Source organism: Emydura macquarii, unplaced genomic scaffold (genome assembly GCF_026122565.2).
Source record: "Emydura macquarii macquarii isolate MOO-44397 ecotype Brisbane River unplaced genomic scaffold, CSIRO-AGI_Emac_v2 contig_1876, whole genome shotgun sequence".
Classification (NCBI taxonomy): Eukaryota; Metazoa; Chordata; order Testudines; family Chelidae; genus Emydura; species Emydura macquarii.
In genome coordinates, this window is record NW_027132013.1 from 22,605,477 (window position 1) to 22,628,135 (window position 22,659).

The window sequence follows — 22,659 nt, forward strand, 5'->3', positions numbered from 1 at the left end:
AAATCAGAATGACTCAGAGCTAAAACCATGTTGTGCTGCACCCAGACAGAACATCAAGCTGTCAATCAGCTCCTTGTGAATGACTGTAGCTGGTGTTGGTCTAGCCCAGTGTTTCTCAACTACAAGTCCATGGACCGGCACCGGTCCCTGAGATCTCCCTGACACAGTATAGGAAGCTGGTCCCTGATATCAAAAAGATTGAGAAACACTTCTAGCAGTCCACGTAGGGGACTGACTTGAAGCACAGGCTGTGTCATGTCAGGTGAGTCTGAAACACCCACTCACACCCCTTCTAACTTTGCTCTGTGTGGATCACGTACCTTAGGATCTGGTTTTGATGTTTCTAGAAACCTGAGCAGAGTTTTTGTAGTTAATAAAAAGTGCATTGCTTTCTCATCTGACAAAACCTATCTCTGAATGCTTATTAAATATTACAATGTGCATCTACCATAACTAGTAATCTTCCCAATTCCCAGTCCTTGAACATGCAAGTACAGTTAAAATAATAAGAATCCAATTTAATACTCATAGTCAGAGGCCTGTGAACACCAGTAGCTTTAGCAGTTGGAATGCCATATATTTAAACACTGATGTGGCATGTGTTCATACATGCTGCTTTATGGCACACTGCCCTGGTGCTGACACCTCATTCAAGTCTCTGTCCTATCAACTTTCAGTGGTACTTTCTCTGCCTACTCTGGTAGTCATGGGTAACAGGGAATCAGGGTTCAGTTCTGGAGAAGGAGCCTGAGAAACAGCTACCATTGCTTTATGCTTGGCGTAGGCCCCTCCATATGTAAACAGACATGCACTGTCACCAACATTCCTTCACACCTGAGATTGGACACCCCTCTGCTTATTTCTGTGCCCATATAAAAGTGCTAGAATTTATTCCTACTCTCTTTTGTTTGGTAACTTTGGCCAAAGTGCCATAGAAGCGGTCACTCCCAGCTCTGCTTTCTCCTACCTGCCTTCCCCTAATCCTATGGGCTACAATAACTGCGAGGGTTTTTCTTTGTGTGTCACCTTCAGATCCAGCAGAAGTTGCGGGCTTTGTTGGAAGAAAAGGATAATGTGTACCATCAATGGGAGCAGAAAAAGGAGTGGTTGGAGAAAATACATCTAGAACAAATGTTCTACCGGGATCAGGGTCACTTGGAAAAGATCCTGAACTCCCAGGAGGTGAGTGACGTATACTTCTGGTGAAATTCTTCCAACCTAAAACTCATGTGACTGCACAACTATAACTGGGATTATTTAAAGACCCAGAATAGAGATGCATACAGGATACACTGAGGCAGATGTCAGCACTTGAGATGTATTCCTCAACAGTATTCAATATTTCATAATCTTTTCTTCTTCCCAATCTTTTACTGGTAATAATGTTTTAAATACTGATCTCAAGTACTAGTGGTCACAGCATTGGGTCTAATGTTTCCCACCATGAAAACTGTGTGTGCAATCTCTGGTGTAGTTTTGTATGGCTCTGCTCAAACTAACAGGTTGCCAGAATGTATCAGGTATGCCAAGGGAGTGGGCTACTCTCAGCAATGACTGGCATGCCCATCACAACTGAAAGGATGAAGAGAACTGAAGCAGGTAGAATCTAAAGGTAACTTCTCATTGAGAGGTGATTTTAATAGACATTTCTTGTTATGAGACTGCTGGCAGTGCAAAAGGTTCCAGGCTTGTGTCGGACTTTGGATGCATCTGTGCAAATGCTTCATACCTTGGTGCCAGGAGAACTTTCCCAGACACTACTGAGCAGCAGCCAGCTTCCCTACAATGTGTGTGTGTTCTGCTCTGCCCCAGCATCAATGCACGCACTTGGGAGCAGCATTGGAAGTATCCCTGAGCTATGCCATGCAATGATATTTAACCCTTTGGGGTTCAGAGATTGGAGCCACCACTTCTCAGTGCTTATAGAAAATGCTTTTGTGGTGAGAATTCCCAACCAGTGGCTCTTTTGGCAAACATGGCCTGAGTTGGGAGTGTGTGCTGAAACCCAAAGCCAAGAGAGTTTCACCTGGTTTCAGGTTTCTGTAGTAAAGTGTAGCACAGCTCTTCTGGCTATAAATTTTTATTTGTTGCTTAACTAACAAATGACACAGGTTGGAAAATACCTACCTTCAGTCCCTGCCAAGCAAAGGACTGACAGACCCCTGCTAACATCCCATGGGGATAACATCATCAGAGGAAGCTCAGGAACTCTGAAAAGACTTTATTCAGGATGAATTCTGGCTTTGGTTTATTTTCTTAAGAGTGAAATGGAGATCAGCCAACACACAGATGTATGCTTAAAAGGAAAACACAATATGCCCTTTTTCATAAGTACTATATGCTGCCCAGAAACGTTTCTTGCTCTACTTACATTGAGAAATGCAGTTGAAAATAGCTGCTACAGATGAAATTGGCATTTCTGTTCCTATTGGTAAAGGCAGCTGTTTTGATGATAAGGGATATTCTAGCATAAGGGAGTGCAATGCAGTCTCTGTGCTACTTTATTACTAGTTCACTGACTTATTTCCCCTGAAAATGCACTGGTAGTTACAACAAATTTTATTACCTCTTGTGGCGGAGCAGATCCCCACTATGGTCAGATCAGGAGCAGCACCCACTCTTTCCCCAAGGGGGTGCTAGAGGGGTCTAGCCTACTGCACCTCTACTTTGTGTATGCTGTCTCAAAGGTAGGACATGCAGAATTGCAGATCAAAGGTTGGTCTTTTCCATGCCCTCTATCACATTGCATGGGCCAGGGTTACAAAAGCGTATACTGCTGACACATGGCAGGAGTCAGTATCCATCAATTCCAGTGGTTACTGGTGCAGACATGAGCCAGTGTAGCTCTGTTTAACTTACTTATGTCATCATGTAAATTTGGTGTTGCTGTAAGCTGCTGGATAGACAGCCTAAGAGAGTCAAGTCCACCATCCATAGAACAGGTGAAGTACAACACGGGGAGTAGCAGCAGTCCAAGCTTCCACAGACTGCCTTGCCAGCACACTTGAACTCTGATTCAGAGGATTGCCATCTCTAGGATTGTAGCAGGTAATTCAGTCCTTGGCCTTTCGCTTGAGGTGCAGTTGTGATTCTGTCTTCTCTGTTGTGGATACCTATTCACAGAACTGAAACCCACAATAGTAGAGCCAGTAGAGCTGGTTCCGTCACTTCCTTCTCCCTCCACAGAGCGCATATCAGGGTCGGTGGGAAAGTGGCCAGAGCACAAGTAGGGGACCATAGCGCTAGGGTGCTATAATTTGTGCAGGGGCTAGGGCAGAGAATTGAAGCGCCATAACTGGCTCTCTGACAGCTCCTCTCTCCCTGCACTCAGCAGAAGCTGAGCACAGCAGAGAACCTGCCCGAGTTGGTTTTAAAAGAACACTCCTGGTGTGGAAGGAAGAATTTTGAAAGTATTTATTTCACCTTATTTCTTATGTTAATCCCTTGGAAACCTAAATGTGAAGTTTATTTCCTCACTAAAAATGTTTTATTTCATTTGTTGTGTATTTACGCAGATTTGTTATTGTAGGGTTGCTGATAATTTGTTGCAGGGTTAATCAGATAAAGGATTACATGAGGTGTATTCACTTAATTATTTTTTAAACATACTTGCACTAGCTGTCAGTGAACTAGAATGCTAAAAATAGTAGTGTAGCACACGCACTGGCAGTGTAGGGTAGCCTCCTCAAATACAAACCCACCTGAACCCCCTGGGTACATCCTTGGGGCAGCTAGCACATGCTGCTGCCACCTGTGCTCACATGACTGTACTACTATTTTTAGCATGCTAGTTCTCTCATGCTGTGAATCACACCCCTGGTTTGTCGTGTTGACATAGCCTGAGATGTGACAATGCCTGGAAGAGATCGGTTGACGGGTGAAGAGCAGTTGATTCAAACTTAACCCAAGAAATGCATAAGTGATGTTGGTCGGAAAGGGAAGACACTTAATTTGCTAAAAACATAGGCTGTGAGAAAACAGATGCTCAAGCTGGTATGAAGCCTCTGGATCAGATTGAACTGATCACTACTCCTGGACTTGCAGTTTGCCACAGTACTAAGAAACGCTTTTCTTCCATCATTGAAAAGCCAGGAAGTTGTTCCTTTTCACCTCATAGTTAATCTGCTTTAACTCTCGCCACCTGATATTGAATAAAAAATGTCACCAAAAGGCTGAAGTTGGTCTGGCATGTATCAGCATGCCTCCTAAGTAAAGAACGCAGATAGAAACACATCTTATCGGAACTCTGCAAACTTCACTGGCTCCCTGTTCGTTTTAAATCAGAACTCCAAGTCCTGTTTTTACTTATTAAAGCCCTTAATGGTTTGGAACCTGGCTACCTTGGAGACCACCTCATCCTCCATTGCCCTCCAAAACAGCTATGCTCTGAAGTGTTAATGAAGCTGGAGAGATGCAGGCTTAGGATATTAGGCTGGGGAACAGAGTTCTCCATGACAGGACCTGTCTATGGAACTCCTTGCCAAGAAAGACCAGACGGAGCCCAAGGCTGAATATGTTAAGCTTCAAATTCAAGTACTTTTTCTCAAGAAAGCTATCCCTCAAGGAGTGGCATCTATAAAGAAAAACAACAGCACAGCCAATCATGCTGACCAATACTGTCTCATTGTTGCCTGGTACTCCAATATCGATCTGTCTGTATCAATGTGTTGTTGGCTATACTGCACTTAGCACAAAGGGGTTCTGGTCCATAATTAGGACTCCTAGGTGCTACAGTAATACAAATAAATAAATAATAATAAAACAAAAGTGCACTCTTGCTGCTGTTTGTGGAGGAATGGCGAGAAATAGCAGTATTGTTGTTATGGACTTCGGTACTAATTTTGTAGACTATAGCACTTAGACACCAAGGCCATAGACATTTTAGAAATATATGACTCAGAGTTGGGCCCTAAATAAAAACCTTGACGTTGTTCTGGTGCCTGCATACCTTGAACTCCTGGGTGGCACATCCATGTGTCACTTCTGTTCCCTTATCTCTCCACATGGGAATGCTTCACACAGATCTTGCCACATGTTCTGCTTCTGGACATTTATTTGAATAAAGGGGAGAGTATCAAGAGATGTGTACTGGTATTCTCTGCAGCTGGTTCCATATTATCTACTGGGTCTATAGTTTTAGTTTAATAAAGCTGCACATCAGTATTTATTTATTTTGTATTCTAGGCACATCCATTAAAACAGTAGCTGGGGAATTTATTCCATTCATACTGCTCATTACAGCAGCTATGCAGAACTAAAATGTGGCTGAGTAGTGACACAAGTCCTCTTTCTTGGTGGCATGGGCAGAAATTAAGGAGACCGCCACTTTAAACTGACATTTCTTAACACATGTAGTTGTAGCTGCGTTGTCTCTCTTATTTCTTAACAAGCTTTTATTCCCTCATTTTCCCCTGAGGCTTCAGTTGTGGACTTTCAAATCACTTTCACAAGGAGGATTTTGTCATTTGCTGATCTTGGAACAGACAGAAGAGAACACCTGTTTAAAAAGGATCCCCCTCAGGCAGGCAGACTTTAACACTCTTTTCCCTTCTTTCTGACTTTTTTTTTTTTTTTTTGGGTGTGGGTGTGTGGGTTTCATTACTTAGCTGTGTCTTTTTGCAGCTATATGTCTGGAGAATGTGTATGTATCTCTTTAACATGGTTGCTTCAGACAGACCTTTATTGTGGGTAGGACACGCTGCATATACCTTAAACAAAGTCTCTTCCAGCAGCAAGGAATAGGGGAAAGAAAAAGGTAAGCAGCACACAGGGTTTTAAACTAAAACTGCTTTCTCATTCGTTCTCCGTGCCAGTGTGACAAGTTTGACTTCGTGCCAGCATCTTATGTTACATCCAAGTTACTTAAACCTTCGAAGGATTTCAGCAGGATTTAGTCTAGGATTGTTCTGTGCTAAAGAAAATAGAGCACATGTGGAGGAAATTAGGCAAACAGCTATCTTTTTTTATAACTGAGTTCTGCTGTTCCATTGCTTGGAACAGTTGTGGGAAATTCTCCTAAGACCTGTGAACAGAGATCTTGCCATTCTGAGTGCAGACAGGCAGCGTCTGAGAGAGGCAAAAAGAGAATAAACTTACTTTGTTTTTAGCAGAAGCAGACCTCTATATGCTCTGCTTCCTCCTAACCATTTCAAGGCAACAGATGCGTTGCTTAGGTTAGCTGCTTTGAGTTTTCTCATAGACGACATAACGGCAAATTCACGGTCTGTCGCTGGCAAGTGTTCCTGGCTCCATCCTCCTCTGGCTGCAGTCTCACTGTCAGAACGCTCAGAGAGCAGAGACTCGTGCTTGATAATTTATCTTTCAGACCATCACATGCTCATATCGTTTTGCAGACGGGAAAGGTGGTAGCGGCGTTGGAGGAATAGTGCTTTTTATTTTGAATGTGGATTCTTTAGTTTATCCCTTTTTTTTTTCCCCCAGAGGAATTTTTATTAACCTCTCACTCCTTCACATCAGAAGAAGAATGGAAATTTCCAGTGCCAAAGGAACAAGGAGTAGGAGTTTATTTTAAAAAATAGAGAGAAAGGCAAGTTTCTGATGCTTTGGTTTGACACAGTTTAGGACTAAGCTGCAGAATGTCATGCAGGGACCATCACTACAAGACCTTATCTTCACCTGCCTATGTTTCCACTGTGGAAGTGACGCTGTCTTCCAGTAGAGTGACCCCACCTCCAACCTTTGAATTAGCTGTGCCGGGACGGCCTTTCCAAAAGATGCCTTCTTCAGCGTGGTATCTTCCAGCTGGTCGATCAGCAACAGAGAGTACTCCAAGAAATGTCACTTGGCCAACAAGCAACATATCTTCTGGGGTTTACTGTTCACGGTTAGATGTCATCCTGTCTCATGCAAATAGGAGGAAAGTTTTCAGGAAAGATAACCCATGTGTTAATCCTTCTGATGTGGCATCTCTTCACAGAGACCCTCGGGGCAGTGGATATGGGAGTTTTGGCATTTGGTCAGCACCCACATCTTGTAAGCAATATGCAGTAAGAGATCAAAGGGCCTGTCACTCTTCCACTGATAAAAATGGTCCCATGCAGCTTGCAGTGTCTTTGCCTTCTGCTGCTTCTTCCTCAAAAGCCCCACCGAGCTGGACATCACGTCTGGATGTTGCTCTGTCTGCCATTCCAGCTGTTTCACCGCTCCATAGCAAAAGTAGGCATGCAACTCTGACATCTTATAGCTCAGCCCCACCCCAAAGTGGCTACAGTCAGTGCAATGTTCCAATCCCAGACCTCCATGCTTCAGTGAAGCTCTACATTTCAACTTGCAGCTTGACAATAAAGGCTTTTAGAACTGATATCCAAGTGAGCAGTCATGCTCATTCCAGCCTTCTAGTACCACAACTGGAAAAGGTGTCTGGTACATCTGCTGGTTTCCCAAAAGGATCCCAGGGACCCAAACAAGATTTCTCCTCAGCTGGGTCTCCAGCTCTTCAAATTACAAGATTCCATGTGACTTCCTCTGCTGAGTGCCCCGGCCTTCCCCAGCAAACAGTCTCCAGAGAAATATGGCTGTCACCAGCTGTGCTGACTAGAAGAGAAAGTTCTTTTGGTGGAAGAGAGGTCACCAACAATGATTTAGATCCCGATCTGGTCATCTTTCAGAACAACCCTTCATCTGAGACAGCATTTGGGAAGACTCCATGTGATAGGCTAATGCCAGCTCACCACAAGATTTCCAAAATAACCCTGATACTTGCCACCCCTTGGACTAATGTGTCTTATTCACGTGGCAAAAGAATTCAAAAAAAGTCCAACCCCCACCATCTTTATCAATCCACATGATCCGATTGCACCTGGCCCACTCCTTCACCCCATTGGAATTGGGACTGGCCTCTCCTTATCAGTGAATCCAGTTGGCTGTCCAGAATTGCTCTCTACACAACAACACTGGGTAACATCTCATTCAAGGCCTTCCCAGGATGCATGCAGTGTAAGAAATGTAGATCCTGACAACCTCTTAACAAACATACCAGCTCAGACTGCAAATGCACCACACAGAACCGGCAGAGGTATATGGTGTTCATCTATTACTGTCAACATTGCATCCTTTGAAACTGGGAGGAGAGTCGTGAAAATATCTATTCCATTCTAGGAACATTTGCAAGAGAACTTTATTATCCAAGCCATGTGGATTCCTCCTTGTTTTCTTCCTGCTATGCTCCTGTTACCTAGAGATGACTTATCTAGTGGGGCAGACTTGTCTGTGCCACTTTTGTTTTATTGTCATTATGGCCACAGTCAAGCTCAATCCTGCAACATGCTGAGCATTCTGATCTGATCCAGCAAAGCACATGCTTACCTTTAAGTATGTGAGTAGTCCCACCGATGTCAACGGAGCTACTCGTGTGCTTAAATTTATGTATATATTAAGTGTTCAGCACCTTTCAGGATCAAACCCACTGAGCCAAGAATTGGTTTTTCTCTTTGTCAGTCACTGTGGGAACCTGTAAATACCATCAGTCAATTCTCTTTGATTTTCCTGTATCACAATTTTTATTTGCTAATTTATCAAGTAGTGCTATATTTCTAAATGGTTAATTCTTTTAGGTTTAAGTTTTAATAATACCCCTTGGTTTCTAAAATTAATATGTTTAAGTTCATAGAAAGAAACTACTTTTTTGAGCAAGAAAGAAAGAGAGAAAGAGACTACCATCTCCTGAGAGAAAGAAGGGAATTTTTTCTTTATATCCTGTCAAATCGGGACATCTTCTCAATATCTCTACCAATGAAGCCTGGGGAGTTGAAGGGGAATTTAGTCTAAGCTTTCATGCAAAATGTAGCATAAGTAAATATTTTAATGTTGATATTGCAAAAGTGTTAGGATTCTGTTTTTAAATCTATCCCTTATGGGATAGGTTTTTTACATTATAGCAATACCAGAAACTGAATATTAACTGAGTTCTGTGTGCTTCCCTTGTGTATTTCAGTCAAGGGCCATGTTATGTATTTATATTTTTGTATGTAAGAAATAGCATATAAATGGGAGGATGGGGAAGAGCACCCATAAATATATAGGATATAAACACACCTCAACGGCATTGTGAGGCATGAGGCCGAAAGCAGAGTGACTTTAGCATGTGAGGCATATGTATATATTTTTACTAACATGGTGTGTCTTATTCAACTTAAAATAAAGAGGTATCCAACTGTAATTGTACCTTCTACTCAACACAGCATAGTAAACAAATAATTGTGAAATATAAATTGTACTAAATGCATTTATTTACTTCTGCTAAGAAAAAAAATCTTGTTTTTCTCCTTTAAATGTTTGATTTTAGTATACTTTCATCAGACTGTGGATTAAGTTGAACCCTGTAGTTGCTCCCACCTACAGCAGCAGAGAACTGACCTCTTGGCTTTAAGGCTTTGCAGGAGCCTAAAACTGTTAGCAACTGGCCTCTTCCTGCCATTGGTCACACTTAGAACTCCCAGAGCCTTCAACTGGAGTTCCATGTGTGGAACAATCGCAGCATCGGTCCCAAGATGTGTGGTGTGGTGGGTAGAATACTTGGAGCTGGTCATAGTTTGAAGAGAAGCAGCTCAGGAAGGGAGTGGTTGAAGGATTCAGTCAAGTGCTGAGTTAAAATAATTCTTGTTCTGGGAAAAAATAACATTTCTTGAAAGACAAACTTTTCTCTGAGCTGCAACAGCCGCCATCTGGTCTGTCTGATGAGCTGGTGAACTTAAAGTTTTAGTGTCCAGACAACATAGTTATGCTAAGAACCAGAAAGTTTTCTTTGGATTTTCTCAAATAGCTGGTCTGGTCTGCCAGGTTAGGGCTTATGTTGTGCCTTTTTTGTTTAAAATAGGAATTTGTTTTGACATAATGGACTTATATAGCTGTGTGTTTAGCACTGTACTGACCTATGGTGTGCGCTGCACTGTCATAATGACAATATAGTTACAGCCATTTCATTTGAAACAGAATGAAAATCTGTTTGTTTCAGCACTTTGCATTGTTAATAACTTGGCTGTCTGTTAAATGTTCCATTTTAAATCTCAGAAGGGCTAAGTCCACTCTGTGGCTTTTTAAGAGTCTTTGCAAATTTTCATTTTAAAAGGGAGGCTGTTTTATAGCAAATGTTCCAGCCTGTGGCATTTTTTTGTGTCTGAGAATTAAATTCCTGATGACAGAGGTGATTCAGAACAGAAACACTGAAACAAACCTGAAAGAAAGCTTATTCCCATTGTATGCAATGTGGGACCCTGGCTGGTTACCTAGAGAAAACTATACAGTGCACTGTATTTGAAAGTAACATTTCGCATTAAAAATAGGAGTGTTGGGACCTCTCACAGGCAGCCCCCTATTGCCAAAAAACAAAACAGTCTTAACTGGCAAAGGGCCAATGTGAGAATCTGAGAGCCAGTTTTCATTTGACTTTCAGACTGTTACAACAAATACTTTAATGGCAAAGTGCTGCACTTCTGATTCTTAAAATCTCTGTCAAATATAGTTTTCAGTTTAAATAAGAAAAGGAAAGTTTCTCACCACACACAAACTCCTTACTCAGAGTTCTTACCACTATTGGTGTTGCTTTCTTCTAACCATATCATCACTAATGGTACCACTCCATTTGCAGCAAGGGGCAAATTTGATGGGAAAATATCTGAAACAGAACAACAAAGACCGGGCTTTAGGCAGAAGTGGTCGTCCCATTTTATTGCTTGAAAATGCCATTGGCCAGTCTTCGGATCTCTCTGATGCTGTGCTACAGTTCATGAGGGCAAAAGCAAGAAAAGGAACCTTTTGAACTGAAGGACTAGAGTTAACATTTAAGGCTGTCACCTACTGTATGTACGCTATTTAATACTGGTCCACCCAGTGTTGGTGCACAGTTCAATTTCTTGATATTAGTACATTTCAGTTATTCTTAAAATTAAAAAGTTTCATATAAGCTTAGAGGAAACAATTGTTTGTTTGCTTCTATATGGCATGAATAAATACAGATTTACAGAGCCCAGAGTGGAAATTTGTCATCTTATAAGACAGGGATAAATCATGCATGGAAATCCTGCATCAAAGTCATGAAAGGGGATTCAAATGCAATAAAAAACAAGGAATTCAAAAGTTTAAAAAATGGAGCTTGCTTGGGGCGCCATTTGGTCTAGGGCCAGTTCTGGTCCCTCTCCACGAAAATTGAATTATGTAGGTGTTTTTTAACCTGTCTTCTCATACTCATAAGTGGATTAATGCAGCCCAGCTAATAAATCTAGATTGGACTAAATACTTCGCTGTGTATTCCTCTGTATATGCAAAATATTTATCTCAAGTTCACTTCCAAAAAATGAATTGGAAAATGAGTCCATGGCTTGATTTCAGTCAGTTGATCCAACTGTATCCAGAGCTTCCAGCATCAGCAGGAGTTCTGGTTGTCACTCTATGTAAAGTATGTCAGATAAGCCTCTCCTCCAGAAGCTACTGGGAGGGACAGGAAGACTGTTTGATATTTCTGGCCTGACAAGTAGTTTCACCATTGGTTTTCCAACGTAGCTGCTTAAAAATATCTTTACTCTGGTATATATTACATACTTAGATGGAACTGAATTGGAATCTTTTGCTAATTGTGAGAACTCTTTCTGGACAATATCATTTCTCCCATGCACATATATACTGTGCGATACCAGTTTGCCAATATTCCTGATGGGGCTTCTTCTAAGAGTGTTGATCTTACTATTGTTTCTCTGATTCCATTCTATTTTCTCCCTTCTTTTAATTCCTTTAAATTATACCTTGATGGTCTCAGACTTTTCTTCCCTCTCTGCAAAACTAGAAGCTGTCTGCCCAGCTCCACTAAGTACCAGACTGGTTTCTAATCCCCAGCCATGCCTTGTCATAGCCATCTAATCCATTACTGTTTTTGTCCTGCCTTTTGCACTCATTAAAAAGCAATTAATTCCAAGGAAATGCAGCAAGTTACAATCTTCCTGAAGAAGAGTTGGGTTTTTTTCCTTGAGGGGAGTGGATTAAGTGTTTTTATTTTGCATTTGAAATAAAAAGTGCATTAGTTCCAAAAGGTATGGGAGACACCTACTCGTGCAATTGATTTCCTTAAAACCAGGATAACATGTGAAATACAGCTCAGTGCTCTGGAGATGCATGTGGTGTATTCAGCAAACATACAAACAATTTCTGAAGTGATTGGTGCAGAGATCAGTTCACCAAAAGCAGTTCTTGCTATGCAAGGTGATATGCAAGCTTCCTCAGACATTTCTTTCAACACACCTCTAGTTTGCCCAGAAATGTGCAGCTCTACCATTTTTCCTGGTAAGTTTTCTTCTGCAATGCCTCCCCTTCCTCCATTAGTTGTTTAATGCCTGGTCCTTTATGAAGCACATTGTCAACTGTGGTGTTAATGTCTCATTCTCAAAGGTGCTAGAATACATCAGATTACACAATTTTCACTTACAGGCAAGTTTGCTAGAAAATGTATTCAACTTTTGTTTGCAGATTTATTTGAAAACCAGTGACCTTGGAAACTCGGTAGATGAGGTGGAACAGCTGATCAGGAAACATGAGGCTTTTGAGAAGATTCTGGCCTCTCAGGATGAAAAGGTAAAACAAAGAATACTTTATCATGTATAAAGGAGGAGTGTTGCCTTGTGGGCAAACCATAGACTTATTGGTTGGGCCAATATGCTTGAGCCCAATAGTGAATGCTGGGAAGGTAGGAAAGGTTTAGTGGACATCTAGTGAAATAAGAAGGTTGAGAAATGGAAGGAAAGCAATAAACAATACGTGGTTTTTGTCGTGGCTGTTCTGTCTTACTAGATATAAAAAAATCACCCAATGACTGGAATGCTGGGACTCACCAGAGGAAATCTAGAATGAGGTTTAATTGAGTTCTATACTATGTGCTGCGAATAGCATATATTCCTACTCCTCCTTCAAAAATAAAATTATAGAGCAAGAATATATATTAGTTAACATTGAACACTGGGAGGAACGATTATGTATACATATACAGTGTGTGTCTGCAAAACTAGTCATGAAATGGGAGGGGGGGGTGTTCGTTCCCCTGTCTTCTATGGGATAGAAGCAGAACTGCTCAGCTGTGTGTAATAGTTCCTATGCTGCTGTCAACTAATTTAATCCGTTAACTCATGTAGCTGTCATGTAGGTGAAAGTGGCCATGATGTGCAACATAGTGGCAAATGAGAAGTCCTAGGTCGCCACAGTTGTGTTACAATACGAGGTTATTTTAGCTTGTTCCTGCCTTTGTCAGTTACTCTGAGTATTGTTACCCTTCCAGCAGAAGAGACCATCTTTTTAATAAGAAGGGGACAGAAAAAGGAGACTGTTTCTTTTCACATCTTAAGGGCCTCAGCTGTGATTTTAGTTTTGTTCCCTTATCAGGTAACATCTCTTCAGGAACAGCTGAAGAGGCTGCAGAAGGATGGTGGGCTGGAGGAGATACTGATCCAGCTCAAACTGAACTCTGTTCTTGAGAGGAGGAGTCGGATCAAAGTTCTGTCTCAGAGCAGACGGGAAAAACTGCAGACTGCGCTCCTTCTCATGCTCTTCTACCAGAATCTAGCAGAGGTGGGTGTAATAGATATTGCCAACTTGCTATTATAACATAAGGAAAGATACTCAAGACTTTTTAAGTAACCGTAAACACTTAACTTAGTGCTGAGAACTGTACAGATAGGTGTTGCTGGATTTTCTGCATGGCTCCAAGTGCAAGCAATGTGCTTCCACTGTTAAGGCTCACTACATAATGATTTCCTCCATACAATATCGGAGTAGGAACCAAAATTACCCATGAAGTCCCTGCTATCATTACATTACCACCCTTCTAAAAATACATACAATTTAGCTAAATTTCAGCTTTTTTACTTAGCTATATCTACTTAATTTACCATTCATAACTCTAATCTGAATCCTAAGGAGTCTAGAACAATTAGTCTCTGTATCTAGCAGGTTTTCTGATCGCTCTTCCTTGAGGTAGTAACAGGAGTACTCCCACTTATAATATGTATTCCAACTGACCACTTGAGTAGATTTAGTAGACTGATCTCGTATTCCTTATATTTGAGTTAAATGTTGACACAGTTTCTGTTAGTCCCATATTTTCACTCCCTTCCTGCACAGTTCTTTTAGAGCTCAATCAAATATTTTCTGTATCTTCTGTAGACATCTCTTTCATCTGTCTCAATAAGATAAGATCTGAGAGCAGTATGTTGGTCAATCACCTTTGCCCGTTTCCATGCTCCTTTTTGACGAATACAGTGTCTCCATTTTCCCAGGGTGATAACAGCTTTGCACATTTGTCAAAGAAATATTTCTGCTTTGATTGTCTCAATTTTAAGCTAGTTTGTATATCTCCTTGTATCCGGTCAGGTTGCAACATCTTCGATAAAGTTGGCAATCTGGTCTTTAGACGTCTTCTCATAAGGAGTTGAGCAGGTGATCCTAAATCTCCCACAGGGGTATTCTGATAGTCCAACAGGCTAAGATAGGGATCTATGTTATCCAAACTAGATTTTTTTATTAGAATCTGTTTTACAGTTTGAACTGCTCTCTCAGCCATTCCATTCAATTGTAGGAATAACAGACTTGATGTTTTGTGAATAAAGTCCCATTGCTTTGCAAAAGTTTTAAAGTCTCTAAAACCAGATTATGGTCTGTTGTCACTAATGAGCTCATCAGGTACATGCCTTGCAAATACAGACTTGCTGTGTCTGATGACAGACTCACTTGTGGTGTCCTGAAGCAAGCGGACTTCTAAATATTTTGAATGATAATCAACCAGAGTAAAATAATCTGCACCTTGAAATTCAAACAGTTTTCATGCCAAGTTTCTGCCAGTCTGTTTGGACCTCATGTGGTAGTACTGGTTCCTTTCGATATTTGTTTCTGAAGGCTTAACATGTATTTCAAGACTATGTCATGTCCTCAGTTTGACTACACATCTGGCCAGTAGACAGCATCTCAAGCTGACTTTTACATAGCTCTGCTCCCATATTACTGTTATGAATACAAGCTGAGATCTCTTTTCTGAGATTTTATAGTACTGTGATTCTGTCACTTCTACGGACAAAAGTCCAGCTTGCATACTTAGTTCCTCTCTCTATGGCCAATAAGCACAGCTACGCTCTGGTACTTCAGTTCCCCTATCTGGCCATCCTTGTGAAATTGTTGTAAGGTTTGCAGGACAAGATCATTTGCAGTAGCTGCCTGAAATTCCTTCAACTTCTATTCTGAAATATGCAAATAAGACATCATAAGATGTGCTGCAACATCAGCTTCCTCTGAAGTGATTCCTCCACCACACAAGATGGACACTCTGGATAATGCGTCAGCAATGGCTAACACTTTCCCTGCTCTGTATCCAACTTCCAGTCGATATTTCTGGAGTGTTAGCAACCATCTTTAAATCCTTGGTGGAGCCTTGTGCAAAGATTTTTCTGAAAATGGCCTTAAGAGACACCTGATCTGTTTCCATGGCTACTTGTTTCCCATAGATAAACTGATGAAATCAAGTAGAGCCAGTGATACTGTTGCCAGCATTTCTTTTTCTATTGAGGCATAGTTTTCTTGGGTAGTTGTCAGAGCTTTAGAGGCATGAGCAGCGGGGGCCCCCTTTTGCAGCAATAGCCCCATATCCAGTAGAACTCAAATCCACTGGCACAGCAACTGGTTCTTCGACAGGAAAGTACTTCAGCACAGGTGCCCCTCTATACAATTCTTTCAAGTGTTCATATGTCATCTCATGTATTGGCATACCGGTGAACTTAATATCTTTTCCCAACAGTTGTCTTAAAGGACTTGCTACTATTGACATGTGCAGGATAAATTTCTCCAGGTAAATAACCATTCCAAGAAATCTTTGCAATTTGGCCTCGCTGGTCAGTGTGGCCATTTCAATTATTGCGGCAATTTTGGAATTGTCAGGTTTTAGACCCTCTGTTATCAAGGAACGCCCCAAATATTTTCTCTCTCTCAGAGCCCATTTGCATTTGCTTTTGTTCAGTCAGAGATTCCTTTCATGACACCTGTCTAGAACTCTCCTGAGCCTTTCATCATGTTCTCATCTGATATTTCTCCAGACCAGTATGTCATCTATATAACATTCAGCACCTTCCAGACCTTCAAATGTCTGTTGGATCATTCTTTGATATATTTCAGGAGCTGAACAGATGAACAGAAGGAATTCTGGTGAGCATGTACCTGCCAAATGGTGTGTTGAGTGTACAGTCTAGAATTTTGTCAACCAGCTGTATTTGCCAAAATCCACTACTGACATCTAAGAGAATGGAAATTGTAGCTTTTGTTAGTTTGTTAGTGATTTCTTCTACTTTAGGTAATTGAAAATATTCCCTTTGTATCAATTTGTTCATATCTTTTGGATACTCTTATTTCATCTCAACCTGGTTTGTCTACAGTTTCTATAGAATTGACATTTTGTAGGTTCTTGCACATTTGTTATTACTTACAGCTGTTCCATGCTGAGCAATTCTTTTTCTACTTTGTCCAAAAATGCTACTGAAACTTTGCGAGGTGCATGAATTACAAGTGGTACTTGTGAGTTTATCTTTATGGTGTGGTTACCTGGAAAGTACCTGGAACTTTCAAATTAATCCTTGTATTATTTGAATGTATTCCATTCATCTTCTGGGTCTTCCTTCATCATATTGACTCTTTGCACTAAGTTTATATTTCTCACTGTCTATAAGCCTTTGTCTATAGCTTTGATGTCAAATTCCACCACATAAAATTCAAGCAATGCTTTCTTATCCCAGTACTCACAGTCCAAGTTGCATTCACCACAAACCTGCAGTTTTCCCCCTGAATAGGTTACCTGAATACTCGAGCTGAGAAGTGGTTTGGCCCTTAAAGTGTTGTATCTTTTTATAGACATCACTTTGGACTGTGCCCTGGTATTGATTTTAAAACTCATAGTTTTGTGATCCTTAACGAACAAACCCACATTCCACACATCCTTGGGAGGCTCAGTACTTAGCACACCAAGGAACAGATCTTGCAAGTGCTCATCTGCTTCTGTGAGGGTAAACATCTGTTTCCCCTGGTACTTTTCCCTTCCAGAGCGCACTTTTTGGCAAAGTGATTGCATTTGCCACATTTTCAGCATTCTTGATCGTGTGCAGGACAGTTTTTTATGGCATGACTATGGCCACATTTATAACAACCTTTAGTGGCCTCTCTGACTGCTCTTTTTTCACTTCTCTTGGTCACAGGCTTTTATTAGTACCAGGACACCCCTTCAGTCCATGACTGCATGTCTGAGTGCTTACTAAAGGTGGACTTATGCTGCAATATGTACATATGTTTTTCCAGTTCACCCAGCCTTTTCAGTTGTTTTGCAGTCATTTCATCTGCATGTCATATGTCCACAGAATGTTCAAGGATTAAATTACTCTCCCTCAACCACCTAGCTTACACTGAGTCTGACACAGCACCACACACGATGTAGTCTTTGATGAGTGACTCACGCAGTTCTCCACTCTTGCACAATTGTACTGCCAGTTTTAAATCAGTTACATATTGGTCTATACTTTCCCTATCGGTCTGACTTCTAGTGAAAAAACTGTGATTTCCATACATGACATTTCTTTGCGGTGCACAGTATGCCTTAAGCATATTCCGTATGACCTGTTTTTTATTTCTTTATCTACTACATCATCAAATTGAAAAGTATTAAATACTCCTCAGACTTCTTCACCTGCCACATGAAGAAATAATGCTGTCTGCAGCCATTCACCATTTTTGTCTGTGCCACTTGCAATGCTGTCCAGATCAAATCCTTGCTTCCACTTTTCCCAGTTTTCTGCTGGAGTTTTCTTCAAACATTAACTTTCTTGGAGGCTTTAGTTCATCCATTTCTTGTCTGTTTTCTTCTACTCTTTTCTTACATTTAGTTTTTTCTGACACCATGTAATAGTTGATGCCAACTTGCTATTATAACGTAAGAAAAGATACTGGAGACTTTTTAAGAAACAGTGAAAATAAGGTAGGACCAAAGGCTAAAATAGGAAAAGAAAAAGTTAAAAATTACTTAGACAAGTTAGATGTCTTGAAGTCACCAGGGCCTGATGAAATACATCCTAGAATACCCAAGGAGCTGACTGAGGAGATATCTGAGCCATTAGCAATTATCTTCGAAAAGCCATGGAAGATAGGAGAGATTCCAGAGGACAGGAGAGATTCCAGAGGACATGGAAGACAGGAGAGATTCCAGAGGACTGGAAAAGGGCAAATATAGTGCCAATCTATAAAAAGGGGAATAAAGATAACCAGGGGAATTACAGACCAGTCATTTTAACTTCAATATACAGAAAGATAATGGAGCAAATAATTAGGCAATAAATTTGCAAACACTTAGAAGATAATAAGGTGCCAAATAACAGTCAACATGGATTTGTCAAGAACAAATCATGTCAAACCAACCTGATAGTTTTCTTTGACAAGATAACAAGCCTTGTGGATAGGGGGGAAGCAGTAGATGTGGTATTTCTTGACTTTAGTAAGGTTTTTGATACTGTCTCACATGACCTTCTCATAAACAACTAGGGAAATAGAACCTAGATGGAGCTACTATAAGATGGGTGCATAACTGATAGGAAAACTGTTCCCAGAGAGTAGTTATCAGTGGTTCACAGTTAAGCTGGAAGGGAATATCAAGTGGGGTCCCTCAGTGATCAGTTCTGGGTCTGGTTCTATTCAATATCTTCATCAATGATTTAGATAATGGCATAGAGAGTACACTTATAAAGTTTACGGACAATACCAAGGTGGGAGGTGTTGCAAGTACTGCGGTGGAGAGGATTAAAATTCAAAATGGACAAAATGGTGAAATGGTCTTAAGTAAATCAGATGAAACTCAATAAGGGAAATGCAAAGTACTCCACTTAGTAAGGAACAATCAGTTGCACAGATACGAAATGGGAAATGACTATATAGGAAGGAGTACTGTGAAAAGGGATCTGGAGGTCATAGTGGATCACAAGCTAAATATGAGTCAACAGTGTAACACTCTTGTAGAAAAAGCAAACATCATTCTGGGATGTATTAGCAGGAGTGTTGTAAGCAAGGCATGAGAAGTAATTCTTCCTCTCTGCTCCATGCTGATTAGGCCACAACTGGAGTATTGTGTCCAGTTCTGAACACCACATTTCAGGAAAGATGTGGACAAATTGGAGAAAGTCCATAGAAGAGCAGCAAAATGATTAAAGGTCTAGAAAACATGACCTATGAAGGAAGATTAGAAAAATTGGGTTTGTTTAGTTTGGAGAAGAGAAGACCGGGGGGGGGAGAGGGGGGAGAGGACAGGATAACAGTTTCAAGTACATAAAAGGTTGTTACAAGGAGAGGGGAAAAATTGTTCTTTTAACCTCTGAAGATAGGACAAGAGGAAATGGGCTTAAATTGCAGCAAGAGTGGGTTAGGTTACACATTAAGAAAAACTTCCTAACTGTCAGGCTAGTTAAGCACTGGATTAAATTACCTAGGGAGATGTGGAATCTCCATCCTTGGAGATTTTTAAGAGCAGGTTGGGCAGACACCTGCCAGAGATCGTCTCATTAATACTTGCTCCTGTCTTGAGTGCAGGGGACTGGACTAGAAGACCTCTTGAGGTCCCTTCCAGTACTATGATTCTATCGTGATTCCCCCATATAACATTATGGGTAACTTTGGTCCCTACTTCAAAATTCCTACCATCATTACAGTAAGAATGATTTATGGCAGGATGGGGGAATCACATCTCTCTGAAACATCAGGCAATGGCCACTACAAGAGACTAGCTGGATGAATGGTCTGTCCAGGTGTTTCTAAACATCCAAAGAGGTAAGTATTTTAATAAAGGTTGTTGTTATTGCACCATGATTGTGACATGGTTTCTAGGGTTGGATTCTCTTGTCCATTACAGCCACTCTGCACATAGGGGAACTCTTTGCTAGGGTAAAAATGGCAAAGGTGAAATGCTGTGCCCCCTGCTCCCCTCTCTCTGGCATAGAGGGAGGGAACGAGCATTCCAAGGTGGGATGGATATGAGGAGGGAGAGAGCATGGTGAGGCCAAGCAGAACTATGCCTGCCCTCCACTGATGTAAGGTCACTTGGGAACCTTACGCCAGAGTCATAAGTTAGAGCAACCCTTCAGCTGCTGGAGGCCCATCTCTGTAAAATGAATCAGATTCTATTTGTTTCTCCTGTTCTGGACTTAGCCTTGTAATAGAGTTGTCCCTGCTGATGACATTACTGTTAGGTAAACATACCAGGTCACATTTCCAAAGGGCAGCACAATGTGCATGCCTGAAAAATGTGCCAGCATCCGTCATGCTGGCATAAACAACACAGACATGAGCTGAAAGGGGCATTGCACACACTGTTACTGGGTTTGCCAATGCACCTGTTGCCCTCCCTTGAAATGTTTTCCCACAGCAGAAAGAAAAAGCTGAGGAGTTCGGTCAGTCCAGACACTGCCCTGGGCGAACCTGGCATATTTCAAACCAAGACTGTTACCAAAAGCAAATACCAGCTGTATAGCTGCTGCCCACAACCAGCACTTTATTCTTTATATTACGTAGTGTTTTTTAAAATAATTTGATTATGTGTAAACAGCCTGTCTGTGTGTGTGTCCCCCCCATCTCTGAAAACTAATCAATTAAGCAGTTGAGTATCTCAGCAGCTCCCTCTGCCTTGGCAGTGTTTGAATTCAGGACTGTAAAAAGCTTTTTCAAAGAGACACAGCCCATCCTCTTTTTAGAATGTATAGCAAAACCCTATTAAATAGTCAAATGCTATCCTTGCATTTGTCAATAAGTAACAAGATATCTGGGCCAAATCCTGGCCTGGTCAGTAGTGAGCATAAGACTGCTGGTTTGATGCATCCTCTGCCCTACAAATATTCCTGTCAGGCCAGGAGTCCATGGGTTGCACTGGGGGAATGAATGGTGAATTGCACACTTCTGCTACTTTCAAAAGGAGTAGTGTATCCCAGATTAATATGGAAGGTGGCCACAAACATGCTGCCCGGATAGGGCACTGGCAGTGCCAGTTGTGGATGCAGTCCACCAGCTGGTTTAGGAATATGTCCGCCCCTTAGTACCCCTTGAGTATTACATTGTAATTCTTCTCCGCTCTTGTGCTGTGGAAAGTAGCTCTCCCTGCTTCCCTGACTGATGCATCTGTATACCTTAGAGCAGGATCTGGCCATGTGTACAAACACAGCGTTATTCAGTGTCTGCCAACAGTAATTATTCTTATATCTTGTGAGAGTAAGTTCTATAGTCTAGGTTCATTTCCTGAAAAAGTTCTGTCTCCTGCTGGCACAAGCTCTCCCCATTAGTTGACAGAATCATTGTTCCAGTGGAACGTAGTTGTTATAACCATGGGGGAAAGGCAATCTCTCAGATAACTACGGCTAATCACATGAAGAACTTTGAAGATCAAGACAGAGAACTGGATTCTGTATTTATCTGGGAGACGATACAGAAAGCAAAGCATTGGAGTCACATGGTCTCTTTAAGATCAGCTGGTGCAAAATGCAGCAGCCTAAGCATTTTCAGGGTATGTGGCTTCATTTCTAGACAGGAATTGCAATCATGAAGCCTGGAGATCACACACAGGTGAACATCCTTCAGTGCTGAAGGAACAGGTTCAGGACTATTTAGAAAGATTGGACATACACAAGTCCATGGGACCAGATGCAATGCATCCAAGGGTGCTGAGGGAGTTGGATGATGTGATTTCAGAGCCATTTGAAAGCTCTGAAAACTCATAGCAATTGGGGGAGGTCCCTGACGATTGGAAAAAGGCAAACATAGTGCCCGTCTTCAAGAAAGGGAAGAAAGAGGATCCAGGGAACTATAGACTGGTCAGCCTCACCTCAATCCCTGGAAAAATCATAGACCAGGTCCTCAAGGAATCCATTTTAAGGCAGTTGAAAGAGAGGAAGGTGATCGAGAACAGTCAACATGGATTCACCAACGGCAAGTCCTGCCTAACCAACCTGATTGCTTTCTATGAAGAGGTGACTGGCTCTGTGGATGTGGGGAAAGTGGTGGATGTAATATATCTGGACTTTAGCAAAGTTTTTAATACAGTCTCCCACAGTATTCTTATCAGCAAGTTAAAGAAGTATGAGTTGGATGAATGGACTATAAAATGGATAGAGAGCTGGCTAGATCATCAGGGTCAACAGGTAGTGATCAATGGCTCGATGTCTAGCTGGAACGGTCACAAGTGGAGTGCCCCAGGGGTCGGTCCTGGGGCCGGTTCTATTCAACATCTTCATTAATGATCTGGAGGATGGGGTTGATTGCACCCTCAACAAATTTGCAGATGACACTAAGCTAGGGGGAGTGGTAGATACCCTGGAAGGTAGGGATGGGATACAGAGTGACCTAGACAAATTAGAGGATTGGGCCAAAAGAAATATGATGAGGTTCAACAAGGACAAGTGCAGAGTCCAGCACTTAAGATGGAAGAATCCCATGCACAGCTACAGACTGGGGACCAATGACTAGGCAGCAGTTCTGCAGAAAAGGACCTGGGGATTATAGTGGATAAGAAGCTGGATATGAGTCAGCAGTGTGCCCTGGTTGCCAAGGAGGCTAATAGCATATTGGGCTGCATTAGTAGGAGCATTGCCCGCAGATCGAGGGAAGTGA

General features: G+C 41.5%; 1 protein-coding gene across 1 annotated transcript in view; it reads left to right on the forward strand.

Annotated features, from left to right (window-relative positions):
• Positions 1-22,659, forward strand: part of SPTBN5 (spectrin beta, non-erythrocytic 5) — a 128,531-nt gene that overhangs the window by 48,141 nt on the left and 57,731 nt on the right. The window contains exons 29-31 of the mRNA XM_067557931.1: positions 1,033-1,182; positions 12,475-12,579; positions 13,381-13,566. Of these exons, the coding sequence (XP_067414032.1) occupies positions 1,033-1,182; positions 12,475-12,579; positions 13,381-13,566 (441 nt within the window). The remainder of the gene's footprint in view (positions 1-1,032; positions 1,183-12,474; positions 12,580-13,380; positions 13,567-22,659) is intronic.